General features: G+C 40.7%; 1 protein-coding gene and 1 long non-coding RNA gene across 3 annotated transcripts in view; one reads left to right on the top strand and one right to left on the bottom strand.

Annotated features, from left to right (window-relative positions):
• LOC134339999 (uncharacterized) overlaps nucleotides 1-15,266 on the top strand; it is a 77,042-nt gene that overhangs the window by 27,404 nt on the left and 34,372 nt on the right. Inside the window, exon 3 of one of the 2 annotated variants that reach the window (XR_010016474.1) lies at nucleotides 9,079-9,508. The exons of the other annotated variant lie outside the window; for it this stretch is intronic. This is a non-coding gene — a long non-coding RNA (uncharacterized LOC134339999). Of the gene's footprint in view, nucleotides 1-9,078; nucleotides 9,509-15,266 lie in introns of those variants that run through there. 2 annotated transcript variants of the gene reach the window in all.
• LOC134339997 (sodium-dependent lysophosphatidylcholine symporter 1-like) overlaps nucleotides 1-15,266 on the bottom strand; it is a 117,370-nt gene that overhangs the window by 93,042 nt on the left and 9,062 nt on the right. The window contains exons 2-3 of the mRNA XM_063036845.1: nucleotides 6,750-6,875; nucleotides 2,062-2,186 (exon numbers count right to left, since the gene is read on the bottom strand). Coding sequence (XP_062892915.1) covers nucleotides 2,062-2,186; nucleotides 6,750-6,875 — 251 coding nt within the window. The remainder of the gene's footprint in view (nucleotides 1-2,061; nucleotides 2,187-6,749; nucleotides 6,876-15,266) is intronic.

Below are 15,266 nucleotides of genomic sequence, written 5' to 3'. Positions count from 1 at the left end.
CAGATGAGGTTTCAGGTCCAATGGTGAATTTGTGCGGAAGTTTATATAATTGGTAGATGATTGTTGCATTCCAATGCAAAAGATTGTTATCTACAGTCAGCTTTAGACAGCACTGGCTCACAAATACATATACACAACAACTCAAGAGACAACAATGAATGTGGTTTGGGGCATTCCAAGCCAAATATAACAATGGAGAAGAGTTATGTTGCTATCAAAACCTCATTAAAATTGTTGTTTATATAAAACACCGAAAGGTATTGCACGTTGGAAGGACAAACCAACGTAGAACATAACGGGGTTAATGGTAAGGCACTGAGGAGTGCAGTGGAACAGAGGGATCTGGGAATACAGATACAAAATTCCCTAAAAGTGGCGTCACAGGTAGATAGGGTCGTAAAGAGAGCTTTTGGTACATTGGCCTTTATTAATCAAAGTATTGAGTATAAGAGCTGGAATGTGATGATGAGGTTGTATAAGGCATTGGTGAGGCTGAATCTGGAGTAGTGTGTTCAGTTTTGGTCACCAAATTACAGGAAGGATATAAATAAGGTTGAAAGAGTGCAGAGAAGGTTTACAAGGATGTTGCCGGGACTTTAGAAACTCAGTTACAGAGAAAGGTTGAATAGGTTGGGACTTTATTCCCTGGAGTGTAGAAGAATGAGGGGAGATTTGATAGAGGTATATAAAATTATGATGGGTATAGATAGAGTGAATGCAAGCAGGCTTTTTCCACTGAGGCAAGGGGAGAAAAAAACCAGAGGACATGGGTTAAGGGTAAGGGGGGAAAAGTTTAAAGGGAACATTAGGGGGGGCTTCTTCACACAGAGAGTGGTGGGAGTATGGAATGAGCTGCCAGACGAGGTGGTAAATGCGGGTTCTTTTTTAACATTTAAGAATAAATTGGACAGATACATGGATGGGAGGTGTATGGAGGGATATGGTCCACGTGCAGGTCGGTGGGACTAGGCAGAAAATGGTTCGGCACAGCCAAGAAGGGCCAAAGGGCCTGTTTCTGTGCTGTAGTTTCTATGGTTCTATGGTTCTAGAAGCCCCTATTCTAATTGTAATAGCTGTGCAAGGGTTCATGAACTGGCATTTATCACCCTGAGAAAATGAAGCTCCCAGTTCAACGGACCGAATTTGCACAACATTGTTTTCTTCTTCACGATGTACAACTCCTGCCCAGGGCAGGCTGAAAACATGGATAATATAGGTATTCCATAAAGATCATTCTCTTTTTAAAAAAACTTCAATTTTAAATTCTACTGAGAGAAATTAGTTACTCTGGGATAAATGGATTAATCTTAAAGAAACTTCACAGTTACACTGAAATGCATTGATCATGAAGTAAGTCTGCGGTGAGGCCAGAATTATAGTCTTATCTATAATCTAGTTCTCACTCATGTTAGACCTTTTACCTACTTGACCAGGTGCTTCATTTTTCAAATCTCGCAGATGGTTTGGGGAGTATTTTTCAGATTCAGCTTCTCTGAACATGGGAGTGTAGATACATGATCAGTCCTTTCTGCCCCTTAACCTATTCTGCTACTGTGGTCTGTATCATAACTTGATCTATGTGCTGCCTTTCTCACATCTGGGAAAAATCTTCCTACCTCAGACCTGTTGTTTTTTTTATGGGCAAGAGTTCCATCTTTTGGGAAAATAATTGTTACCTAATTTCATTTCTGAAACTGGCTCTGATTTCAAGGCTTTGGTGTTCCAGACACCCTCATCAGAAGACGAAAGTACTTTTCAGTCTAATCTATAAATTCATTTCAAAGGTTAAGATTAATCATTCTTAACTCTTGATACTCTAGAGAATTACAGTAAGTCTGCTCAGAACTCGTTGAAAGATCAACATAGCCTTTTTTTAATAACATTTACTACCTTTAGGTATTCTCATCCATCGAGTTCCCACCAGATGTGAGGTAAAATTGGCCTGTTAGTTGCACCTTTAATTCAGTGATCATCACAATGGTAGTGACGTCTGGGGTTTAATCCCAAAACATTGCAATCCCTTGCCTACACCCCTTTAAAATATCTATAAAGTTTACTGACCAGGGCATTAATCTTCCGATCTTTGTCCATTTGCTTTTACTGATTAAATATCCAACGGCTGGATCTGTAATAGCATCCCAGGCTCTTCCAATGAACAGCACTAAGGAAGCTTGAAATGGAGCTATCTGAAAGCAAAAATGAAAAAAAGGGATGAGAAGAAAATATTCTTACAACTAATGTAACATAAACAAGGAGTCTGGCTGAGTAAGTGTCTTGCTATTCACTTCTGTGCTTCCAATTTAGAGTGAGAAGACTAATAACTTCCTTTTCTGATGTCCCTGAGGATCCTAAATGGTAGTGACTTCAATGCTATTACAGTGAGCACTGGTACATTACAGAAGCTCAGCACTCACTCAGGCCACAAGGGAAATTGGAAAAATAACACTTTTTATTAAGATAGGGCTTAAATGGATTCAAAGTTTTAGGGGAAAGTGTGGTCCAATAATGTTTTTCAATGGCATGCTGAATTACAACAGAATGGATTTTTTAGGATAATTTGATGTGTTATATCCCCTCTCAGACAAAATTTATTCTTGCTAACATGGGTGACTTCAGCTTTCTCATGTTAATTTTCTTTCTGAGATTCCCATCAGGTAATGTTTTTCAGCCTTTTTATGAACAATGTCAAAATCAGGTTCATTTTTATATGCACAAGTACATGCATGCACAGGTGTAATGAAAGCGTTAACTGCAGCACCATCACAAGCACATGACATCATATAAGCATCCTATATGAGAAGAAACATCAATTCATCATAAATTTTACACAATTTTTACATGAAAGAACACATTTAGATCAACACAAAGATCTTGAAGAGCTTGCGTAGATGGTGCAATCAAAGTAACTAACAAATTTCAGAATTCTCCCCAGGAACAATAAAGGTGAACAACTGAGGGTGAAGGTGTTCATGTTATTGTCCTTCATGCTTGCAGTGACTCAAAGTTTGGAAGTGTCTGAAGAACATATGTATAGTTAGGGTGCCCAAGACTCTTGCACAGTACTGTATTTGTCAAGGTGGAGTGGAGAGCGAGTTTGTAAATCTGGCTGGAGCAAAGGATGTTGGAAATGACGAGAGTGAAATGCTGCAGGAGGGGTGTGGGACAGGTGGCAGATAAGAGGTGCCAGGGTCGGGGGGTTGGCACAGCTGTAAACACAGCCAGACCAAGACACCTGACACGCACATTTGACTCCAAACAATTGGTTTATTGATCTTTACAGAACGTCTCTCTGGTGCTTCCCATTCCCTGCCGTCTCCCTTTCCCTTTATCCAACCATGATTTCCTTCTCCCTGCCCCCTTCCCACTCTCAGTTCATATCGAGATCAGGTTTTTCATCACGCACTGTATCTGTCATGAAATTTGTTTTTTTTTTGCAGCAGTACAGTGCAATACATAAAATTATTACAACACTGTGCAAAAGTCTTCGGCACTCTAGTGCTTCTACTTCCTGAGGAGACTGAGGTCCTTTGGAGTATGGAGGCCTCTCCTTCACATGTTCTACCCGTCTGTTGTCGCCAGTATAATCACCTATGCGGTGATGTGCTGGGGCAATGGTATCAACATGGGTGATGCCAACAGGATCAATAAACTGATTAAAAAAGCTGGCTCTGTTGTAAGAGTCAAACTGGTCACACTGGAGGGTGTGGTAGAACAAAGGACCCTAAGGGAAAATCCTGACAATTACAGACAATGTACCGCATCCTCTACATGCCATCTTGACTGAACAGAGGAGCACTTTCAGGAATAGACTAAGACTAGAGCACAATATGAGGTCATTCTTATTGTCGGCCATTAGGCTCTATAACGAGTCAAACTATAGCCGGGGAAGTGATGACTGCCCCCCCCCCACCCCCATTAGACTGCTTGAGGCTACTTTTTTTAATTGTTTCTTACTTCTCTTCTAATATTTGAATATCTGTACACTTGTAATGCTACTTTGACACTGTAATTTCCTTTGCGATCAATGAAGTATCTGTCTATTTATATTCCCAAAGGAAATTTCAATGCCACAGTAGCATTACAAGTGCACAGATACACAAAAATGCAAATATTAGAAGAGAAGTAAGAAGTGTTGGAAACATTCAACGTGTGTGGATAGAGTCTAATAGATTAAGAACTCTGTTTTTCCATCCACAGGTCCTGTGGCATTTTCTGTTTCTATTTCAGATTTCCAGCATGTGCAGTGTTTTGCTTCTGTTTGGCACTTTTCATTTCAAGACCATAAGTCATAGGAGCAGACTTAAGCCATTCAGCCCAACAAGTCTCCTCCACAATTCCATCATGGCTGATTGGGGATCCCAGTCAACCCCATACACTTGCCTTCTTGCCATATCCTTTGATGCCCTGACTGATCAGAAAACAGCCAACTCTCGCCTTAAGCATATCCACGGACTTTGCCTCCACCACAGTCTATGGCAGAGCATTCTACAGATTCACCACTCTCTGGCTACAAAAATTCCTGCTTACCTCTGTTCTAAAAGGTCACCCCTCAATTTTGAGGCTGTGCCCTCTAGTTCTGTATGCTAAAACCTGGGAAATATCCTCTCCACTTCCACTCTATCTTGTCCTTTCAAAATTCAGTAGGTTTCAATGAGATCCCCCGCATTCTTCTAAATTTCAGTCAGTACAGGCCTAAAGCTGCTAAACGCTCCTCATATGTTAACCTCTTCATCCTCATGAACCTCTTCTCGACTCTCTCCATTGACAATACATCCTTTCTGAGATATGGGGCCCAAAACTGTTGACAATACTCCGTGTGGCCTGACTGGTGTCTTATAAAGGCTCAGCATTATCTCCTTGCTTTTATATTCTATTCCCTTTGAAATAAATGCCAGCATTGCATTTGCCTTCTTTACCACAGACTCAGCCTGTAAATTAACCTTCTGGGAGTCTTGCATGGGGACTCCTAAGTCCCTCTGCACCTCTGATGTTTGAACCTTCTCCCCATTTATGTAATAGTCCACACAATTGTTCATTTTACCAAAATGCATTATTGTACATTTCCCAACACTGTATTCCATCTCCCACTTTTTTGCCCATTCTTCCAATTTGAGTCTTGCTGCGATCACTTTGCTTCCTGTTCCAAAGCAAAACACTGCACGTGCTGGAAATCTGAAATAGAAACCTAGTTCCTAACTCTATGGGAGCACATACCTGTCTGGAGCCAGTGCAGAGAATACTCACTAGTTTGAGGCCTGGAATGACAGCATTGACATAGAAGGGAGGTTGAACTGATTGAATCCATGCACACTTGTGCTTAGAAAATGAGAGGTGACCTTAATAAGATATGTAAGATTCTGAAGGAGAGAGCTGAGAGAATATTTCCCCAGTGAGGTATCAAACGTTATGAAGCGTCATTTCAAAATTAGTCTATCAACTATTTCAGATGGAAGTGAAGAGGAATAAGTTCCCTTTGAGGGTTGTGAATCTCTGGAATTCCCTACCCCAGGGAGATGTCGCGATAACGACACTGAAGATACTTAAGCAATAGTGGAACCAGTAGGTACGGGGAGGGCATGGGCAACTGGTGTTAAGACCAAAATTTAATCAGCCATGATTTTTTGATTAACGGAGCTAGCATAAGGGGCTGAGCTGACTTCTACTCCTAATTCTTACATCCTTACTCACACATTCCTGCGTCCTTAATGACGAAATCTGGTTTTAGACTTACATTTTGTAAAATAGCAACGTTTTGTGAGAAGGTTAAAAGCTAAATTCAATGATATTTGTCACCTAAAGCACAGCTTGCAATACGTGGAGAGAATATAGGGTATTCTGATGTATGCTCAGTAAATAAACAACTCCTCCAAGTGGTGGACTTGAGAGAGGGAAGGGGGAAATCAGCTTTTTATTTAGCCTTGCATCATTGCTATGACCATCTTTGTGGTCAGAATGAGCAAACTATTATATGATGGAGTTGTAAGACTTTTGAAGAGACATGGCACATACAAATATAAAAGCTTCTTTTCTACTGTGGAGCAAAGAATATAGTAAATCTTTTTAACAAATTGCTGATCAGACGGGGCCCCGATCCAAGACTGTTTTTAATATAACACATACCAAGTCTGAATAGAATGCAGTCCCATTGATTTATACTATTGATTGTGATTTCTGCATCTCCAGTGAGTCCATGAACTTCAAGGTCTTTAATATATTTTAAATCACTCTCTGCCAATGGAGTGACTATGTCAATTAATAGAACTGTATTTCTCAAATGGCTGAAGTGCCCGACTGCTGGGTCTTTGTTTTAATGGAAGGGTCTGTGTTGTTTAATTTTTGTTTCCACTACAGCAGCTGCACTTGTTTCAACTGAATTAGAATCATCCAATTGTATTGCTATTTGTTTGGCTCAATAAATATATTCTTTCCAAAAGGATGACAAACAGTTCATTGGATTGAATAGTATCCTGCTGACTCTGTAAATAATGCATTTTCAATCAAGTTGTACATTAGAACTAGGGTTTTGTGGCCATGGTTTCAGTCACAATGCGAACCTTTGTCAATTTATGTCACACTGATTTAGAGACAGTGAATGAACTCTCTGGTTCAACTTTTGAACTAAGTATAACCCCACTGTGACTGCTGGCAACTTCCATTAGTAATATCAGTTACTTGTTCCCAAAAGGATAAAATGCAGTTATTTGCAACGAATATTTTATGCGAGTCTATCCTTCTCTAAATATACTCACCTGAGCTACATCAAGTAGATAGATTTGCAGGAAGAAGCCTATTGCAGTTCCAGCCACCTCGTACGGTGCGCCTCCAATTGCAAAACATATCTTGCTGCATATAGACAATCTTCTTGAAGTTTTGGCCTAAAGCAGACACATATCATTATTACGATATCCACAATTTGGAAACTGATGGAACACCTTTTCATAAATGATAAACAATTCAAAGTAGATGCATTGCTTAAAATGCATCTTGTTTATTTCAACATACTATGAAACCATCAAAATACTATAAAACCATCCTAAAAAAGACAAAGGAGGTGTTATTTTCTTCTTTTTCTCACTGTGACATTAAGTCAGAATTCATCACCCAACTTAGGCGAACTAAAGTTCACCTCAGCCAGGTAGATACAATTCTAATTAATTTCAGTTTTCATTGACTGCACCATTAAGTATACGTGTGCGCAGGTTGTAAAATCTTGAACATAAAACTCTAGACTAGTGATGTATCATTTTGTCAGTACCTGCCTGCACTGTAAGGTAGAATCAAAAGGACCTACCGCTATTCTTCAAAGACTACCAAGGATGTATACATTATGCCCTTACTAATACTTAGTTCATAATCACCATCACATTGGTCCACCCAGAACTTGTTGGTCTGTCAGCACACAGAGATACCTGTAGATTAATGCTGCTGACTGGCATGTTGCAGGCAGCTGGAGTACATGCTGAGGGAAACACTGAAGGCTGGTGCCGCCACTGCAAGGGCAGGGTGGGTAAGGACCACAGTATAGGCTTCTTCTGTTGCTTGACAGGGAGAGGCTGGCTTGGGTGTAGAAGCCCCTCAATTATCGTAGCAATATACCACCGTACTTGAGTGGCAACAGTTTTAAGAAATGTAATAGAACACAATGTCTATGAAGAATAAAAAGGCATTGCATAGTTTATTCCTGTAAATACGGTTTTTGTTATGAATAATATTTATTTTTATATAAAATTAGCAATTGCCATTATATAAACAGAGTCATTTCTCCATTTCTGTTTGCAGGTATGCCACAATTAGTCACTGCTATTTCAAAAGTGACTTCCAATCAAAAATAATTTATTGGCTCTAAAGCATTTTGAGACATTCTGAATATATACATTGTCAACTACAGGAATAAAAATGATCACATGAGCTTTTTTTCTTCAGGAGCGGTTAAAGGGTAATAGAACAAAAGGAATGACAAGAGAAAAGCACAGTTATTGGATATGGTTCCATTCCATGACTGCAGGCTAGAAAAATACAATCAATAAAAATGGTATTCCCTTAGTTAGCCTGTTATGAACAATTCCCGTAGCACTGCAGCTGAGCTCAGTCATTCAGCTGGCAAAAAGCGATTTTGAGCTGTCACGTCCATGAGTAGCAAGTACTGGAAACAACACAATTTTTCTAAAAATTGTCATTAGAAATTAAAATCATATCTCACCATATAAATCAATCTGAATTAGGTTATGATTCTAATTCAAGTGTGTGCTTGTGTTAGAGTGAATGTAGAGGAAATTCACCAGGATGTTGTCTGATCTGAAAGACCTCGGTTAATGCGCAGAAATTTGATAGGTTGGGCTTGATCTCCCTGAGTGAAGGAGGTTGGGAGGTGGCCTGAACGGGTAAACATCCCAAGTCGTCTTTCCCATGGTAAGGATAACAAAAACAAGAGGGTGTAGGTTAAGGTGAGTGAAAGGAGTTTTAAAGAGGATCTGAGCAGTAAGGAGTTTTTTAATTACACAGAATATTTCATATCTGGAACGCACCAGCGGAAGAGATGGGAAATCATATAAAATTACTATACAGTATTTAAGAGGAATTTTGACAGACACTTTAATAGGCAAGACATAAAAGAATAGTATCCTCATGAGGGGAAATGGAATTAGGGTGGATAAGCAGAGACTTGGCAATGGACAAAGTCTCTGTTGTATAACTTGACTCCATGACAAGGATTCCCAAGCTTGTTTATGTCATGGAACCCTTCCATTAACCGTGGGCCCCAGGATGGGATTCCTTAGTTTATTATAGTCTTTATTAAAGATGAAGTTTCAACATTGGAACACATTTTTAAAGGTACTAATCATACACGAGTTTCAGTCACAGGAAAGAAAATTGAGTGACTTAGAAAATGTATTGGTTTTTGGCCTTTATGGATGTAGAATTTATGCCCAAGTCCGAATGTGGATAAAAATGATAGGAATGAGAGTGGGCCCTCAATCCTACTCCACTATTCAATGAGATAATCCATGTCAAAACTCCACATACCACCCTTCCTGTTTCTTCCAATAACTTTGATTAACAGTAATTTTTCAATTTCAGACCAGGACATCACAGATGAAACATAATGGGAAAAAATGTGCAATCGTTTAACTTCATAGAAGAAATTTTAAAAGCATCATGAATTACTTAAAGTTAAAATGGAGGTATAACAGAAGGAGAGGGAGACAAACAGTATGGTGTCCTTCTTTCCAAGGGTATTTGAAGAAAACAAGAATAAACATGTCTTACTGCAATATTATGTATTGGTCATGTCTTCCTCAAGAATTTTCTTATCTTAGAATGAGTGCAGCAAAGATTAAGAAACATAGAGCATAGAAACATAGAACACCTACAGCACATTACAGGTCCTTTGGCCCACAATATGGTGCTGACCATGTAACCTACTCTAGAATTGCCTAGAATTTCACTACCGCATAGCCCTCTATTTTTCTAAGCTCCATGTACCTATCTAAGAGTCTCTTAAAAGACCCTGTTGTATCTGCCTCTACCACTGTTGTTGGCAGTGCACTCCACACACCCATCAGATTCACCAAATCAGTTTCGGGAAATTGTCCAAAGTTTGTCCAAAGATTAAGCAGACAGCGCCTAGTCTCTCTAGAATTTAGAAGAATAAGAGGTGCTCACACTGAAACATACAGCAATTGACAGGGTAAGTAGAGGGACAATATATGTGTTGACTTGGATATCTAGAATTAGCGGTCAAAACCTTAAAATAGGGAGTTCACCAATCAGGACTCAGATAAGAAGAGACTTCATCATCCAGAGGGATAGTTGAAAGGTCTAGACAGAGTAGATGTGGAAAGGATGTTTCCCATAGTCGGTGAGGCTATGACAAGAGGGCACAGCCTCAGGATAGAGGGGTGTCCATTTAAAACAGATGCAGAGAAATTTCTTTAGCCAGAGGGTGGTGAGTTTGTGGAAGTTATTATCACAGGCAGCTCTGGAGACCAGGTTATCGGGCGTATTTATAGCAGTGCTTGATAGGTTCTTGATTGGGCATCAAAAGTTACGGGGAGTAGGCTGAGAAATGGGGCTGAGGAGGAGAAAAAAGGATCAACCATAATTGAATGGTGGAGCAGACTTCTGCTCCTATATCTTATGATCTTAAGAATTCTCTACACACAGAAGGGCAGAGCTCAACTGACATTACACACCACAAAATGCTGGAGGTAATCAGCAAGGAAGGGATCATTAATGGAAGGAAATGAACAGGCAACATTTTGGCCAAGACCCTTCATCAGGATCCGACATTTTGCATATGTTGCTCCAGACCTCCAGCATCCACAGTCTCACTGGTATCTCCAGGACTCACCAGAATTCTGGATATTAAGGCAATCATGGAATATGGATAAGTGGTGCAAAGGTAAAAGGCCAATGATGATCTGATGAACTGATGACCTATCGAATAGTGAAAGGCCTTGATAGAGTGGATGTAAAGAGGATGTTTCCTGTGGTGGGAGAGTCTAAGATCAGAGGACTCAGAATAGAGGGGCATCCTTTCAGTACAGAGACGAGGAGGAATTTCATTAGCCGAAGGGTGGTGAATCTGTGGAATTCTTTGCCACAGGCAGCTGTGGAGGCCACCTTTATGTATATTTAAGGCAGAAGTTGATAGATTCTTGATTGGTCAGGGCATGAAGAGATATTAGATTAGATTAGATTACGAGGACACACAGTCCTCTTTTATTGTCATTTAGTAATGCATGCATTAAGAAATGATTCAATGTTTTTCCAGAATGATATCACAGAAACACATGACAAACCAACTTAAAAACTGACAAAAACCACATAATTATAACATATAGTTACAACAGTGCAAAGCAATACCGTAATTTGATAAGAACAGACCGTGGGCACAGTAAAAGTCTCAAAGTCTCTCGAAAGTCCCATCATCTCACGCAGACGGTAAACCTCCAGCACCGCCAACTTGCCAATGCAGCACCCCGGAAGCATTCGACCACAGTCCGACTCCGAGTCTGTCGGAAAACTCCAAGCCTCCAACCAGCTCTCTGACACCGAGCACTGAGCACCATCTCTGCCGAGTGCTTTGACCCCAGCCCCGGCAACAGGCAATAGGCAAAGCCAAGGATTTGTGGCCTTCGCAAATCCTTCATTTGATTCATTTCCTTCCATTAATTGATTCTCGATCACACAGTAGCAGTGGCAGCGAAGCAGGCATTTCAGAAGTTTCTCCAGATGTTCCTCCATGCTTCTTCACATCTGTCTCCATCAAATCAGGATTGTGCACGGCATCCTACTTCACAGATACGATATCATTCGGAACGGCCACGAGAGCTGCGTCCCGCCGCCATCTTCTCCTCCCTCCTTGGGAGAGGAGGAGATTGGGGCTGAAAGGAAAATTGGATCAGCCATTATGAAATGGCAGAGCAAACTAGCCTAATTCTGCTGTTGTATCTTAGGGTCTTTTGGACTTATGGTTGAATAGTGGAATAAATGAAAGTGTCTAAATGGGCAACTCCTAGTTGAATGTATGTCCTTCTTTAAAATTAACAACTGGCCCAGCATCAACTTCAAAGGTTCTGCCATCTACAATATGAGGGAGTGTTTCCAAATTCATCTCTGAAAAGCCTGAGTCTAACCTAACCCTACTATCCCACAGGGGTGTATGGGGTGTTAGGGAGGGGTAGCACCTCTGGTGGGGGAACATGTCACGTCCTTTTCAAGGTGGTTAGTCCACCTTTGGTCCCCACCTGGCATTCAGCTCTCACCTGTGGCTCCCCGTAGCTGTTTGCATGTGACAGCGGCCACACTCCAGGCAACGGCTTCGACAAGCTGGCTAAACCAGGTGAGGGTAGCCGATGGGTCTCAAACCCTCGGTGAGATAGGGAGTTGTCTATCCCAGCATGTGAAGACAGACTCCGGCGGATTGAGCGAATGAGACCAATGGAAGGTCCAACAGTCAAGAAGGCGGTCTCTGCAAGCGTCGTGGAACGTGTAGAGCAGGACAAGACACAGAAGACGTCCTGGTCATCCACTGCACCTAGTCCCATCTCCAGCCGTCTCAACTCTGTCTTGCCACTGGATCCAGATGGGAATTGGGAAGAGAGAGTGAGGCTGATGCTGCGCAACTCTCCCTCACTTAAATCCAAATCACGCGCTAGTCTCGACACCATCATAATGGTGTCGAGGTCCTCATCGACGTCAACGATGGACGAACACATATTATCCACATCTTCCCAGATCTAAGCTCTCCAAACAACAGAACTAGTTAATGAAAAACAAAAACGGTGGGCTGGAAATCTGGACTAATAAAAGAAAATTCTGTAAATACTCACAGGCCAAGCAATATCAGTGGAGAGAAAAGTCAGTTAACATTTGAGTTTGATGACTTTAACCACAACTCATCATAGTGCTTGTCATAAAATAACAAGTTTGATGAAGAAGGTTCTGGTGCTTTCCCGGCTTATATGACGCATAAACTCTTCTCAGGCTTCCTGCCGGGTACAGGCGTGATTTTAACTGATGTTTCAAAGTTCATCTCTGCCACCTTCATCAGGGATGATGCCTAGGCATATCTAGTCCAGTGGCATATATACACAACTCCTGTTGTCCATCCCCCTGATTGGTTAGTCCTCAAACAATCAGGTTTCTGCTGTCCCACCTTGTTTAAAATCGTATTCCAGTTCTTACGTGGACTGAGACCTTTGACTTTGTTAATATTCTTATTCTCTAGTCTTATTTCACCAAGCGGTCCCAAAAGTCATTGGCGCAGAACAGTAGTACTGACCCCGTGTGGCCAGAAACTCGCATCAAGGAGCATAGGAGGTGTATCCGTTTAGCTTACCCGGAGAAATCAGCGGTAGCAGAACATTGTATATGCAATGACCACAAGATTGACTTTGACACGCAAAACTACCGTGCCACACCAATGGCTTTTGGGACTGCCTGGTGAAGGAAGCCATTGAAATAAGACCAGAGAATAAGAAACCTAACAAAGGACAAAGGTCTTGCTCCCAGTAAGAACTGGAATGCAATTGTAAACAAGGTGGGACAGCGGAAACCTCATTGGTTGAGGACTAACCAATCAGGAGGGACAGATGATGGGAGTTGAGTATACATAACATCGGACCAGACATGCCTTGGCATCACCCCTGATAAAGATGGCGGAGTTTGTCATCGAAACGTCAGTTAAAACTGACACCTATACCCAGCTGGAAGCCTGAGAAGAGTTTATGTGTAACAAACTTCACATCATACAAGTCAGTGATAACAAATCTGATTCTGGTTCTGAAACAGCAGCCCTCAAAGGTGATCCTGAGCTTCCAGCTGCTTGTCACTTTAACTCTCCATCTCACTCCAAGATTGACAAGCAATAGTCTTTTATGTTAATCCAATAATGAACTCCAGTATTCGCTTGGTACTGGCCCTTTGCTGCTCACTTGGTGCTGCCCTCATGTGTTCACTTGGCGGAAAACAAGTTGGACCAGGGCAACCTAACATCAATCAACAGTCATACCACTCAAGGACTTGGGCTATATTATTTTATTTTTCTTTGTGACTGTATGTTTTTCTGAAATTGTAACCATATGTGCAATGTGCTGTGTGCTGTTGGTAATGTGTTTTGCACCTTGGTCCTGGAAGTACACTGTTTCTTTTGGTTATATTCATGTATAGTTGAATAATAGTTGAACTTGAATTCAAATATGAACTCAAGGAAGAGATCTCCTGACCAGGCAAGTTACAACCCAACACTTAACAGAGGCTTCAACAATTTCAGATAACCAGGTGTTCCTACTTGCATCAGAACTGACTGTTTCTGATGAAATTGACATGAATTGCAACTAGATTATTCTGACACTTCAGATACTACCTGATCTGCTGAGTAATTCCAATATTCTCTTGTATTTCAGATTTTGAACAACTGCTGTGTATAATATTTCCCTATTCCAACACTACTTTGCTTTCCCATCCACTCTCATTCATCTCGTTCTACTTGGAGTTGGAGACTTAGAGAAATACAACAAATCAGACCACTAAGTTTATGCCAATTAACCTTCCATCTACAACCATCTATATATGACTCAGTTTTGTCTCTCTACATTTCTGAAACTTTCTCCCTCAATCACACACCTTCCCACCCCAGTTTCTACTTATCTACGTAGGAGGGTTAAGTTATAGTGACTAATTACCCTATCAGCCTACATGTTTTAGGAGTATAGGAGGAATTGTGAGCTCCCAAACAAACCACACACTGTCACAGCGAAATTGTGAAAATTCTACATATTCAACACTAGAAGTCAGAAATGAACCTGAATCCAAGCAGAATCAACCTGAAAGTTAATTCTATCTTCTACTTTACATATACTGAGCATTTTCAACATCATCTATTTATCAATTTCTCTTTTGTTTATCTAAACTGTGCCCTTAACATTTTCAGATTATCACTTTAAACCTCTAATATTTGAGCAAATATAACCCAAAAATGTTTAATTTCTTCCATTAGTTTAACACTTGGAGTCCTACTATTTGGTAAATCTACCTATGCTGCGCCCCCTAAGGCCAATATATTCTTCCAGAAATGTAATTTAATCTGGGTTTTGAATAGTCTGAGCCCAACTTCCACCTATCTTAAAAGAAAACTTACCTTTTATTATTTTGCTAATACCTTGTCTACTTGACCACAACATTCTAAAGACCTATGCAATTCTGCTGTTTTTATTTTGGAAGACATTTTGTAAGTACTCTGTTCTACCATATTTATTTCCAAAATGGATGAACTCATATTTGCCTATATTGAGATCCATTTACCCAATTTGCCCAATCATGTAATCTTTTAATAAGCTGCATATTCCATCAACTTCTTTCCAATAGATTTCTGACAGGTTCTGCCTCTACAGCTGCCTTGCCAATCAATAAGGCCCTGATTCTAGGCGTACTGGCTGTCAAAGCTGTCACTGAGAATTTGTTTGGGACAAAGACTCAAACTTATTAAAAATGAAAAATACATTTTAAAATAAAATGATTGGAAACACAATAACAATTATATAGAAACAACATACATCAAAGTTGCTGGTGAACGCAGCAGGCCAAGCAGCATCTATAGGAAGAGGCGCAGTCGACGTTTCAGGCCGAGACCCTTCGTCAGGACTAACTGAAGGAAGAGTGACTCCGTAACTTCCGCCACCTCCAACGGGATCCCACCACTAAGCACATCTTTCCCTCCCCCCCTCTCTCTGCATTCCGCAGGGATCGCTCCCTACACAACT

Source organism: Mobula hypostoma, chromosome 2 (assembly GCF_963921235.1).
Source record: "Mobula hypostoma chromosome 2, sMobHyp1.1, whole genome shotgun sequence".
Classification (NCBI taxonomy): domain Eukaryota; kingdom Metazoa; phylum Chordata; class Chondrichthyes; order Myliobatiformes; family Myliobatidae; genus Mobula; species Mobula hypostoma.
This window is presented reverse-complemented; position numbering and strand designations above follow the sequence as displayed.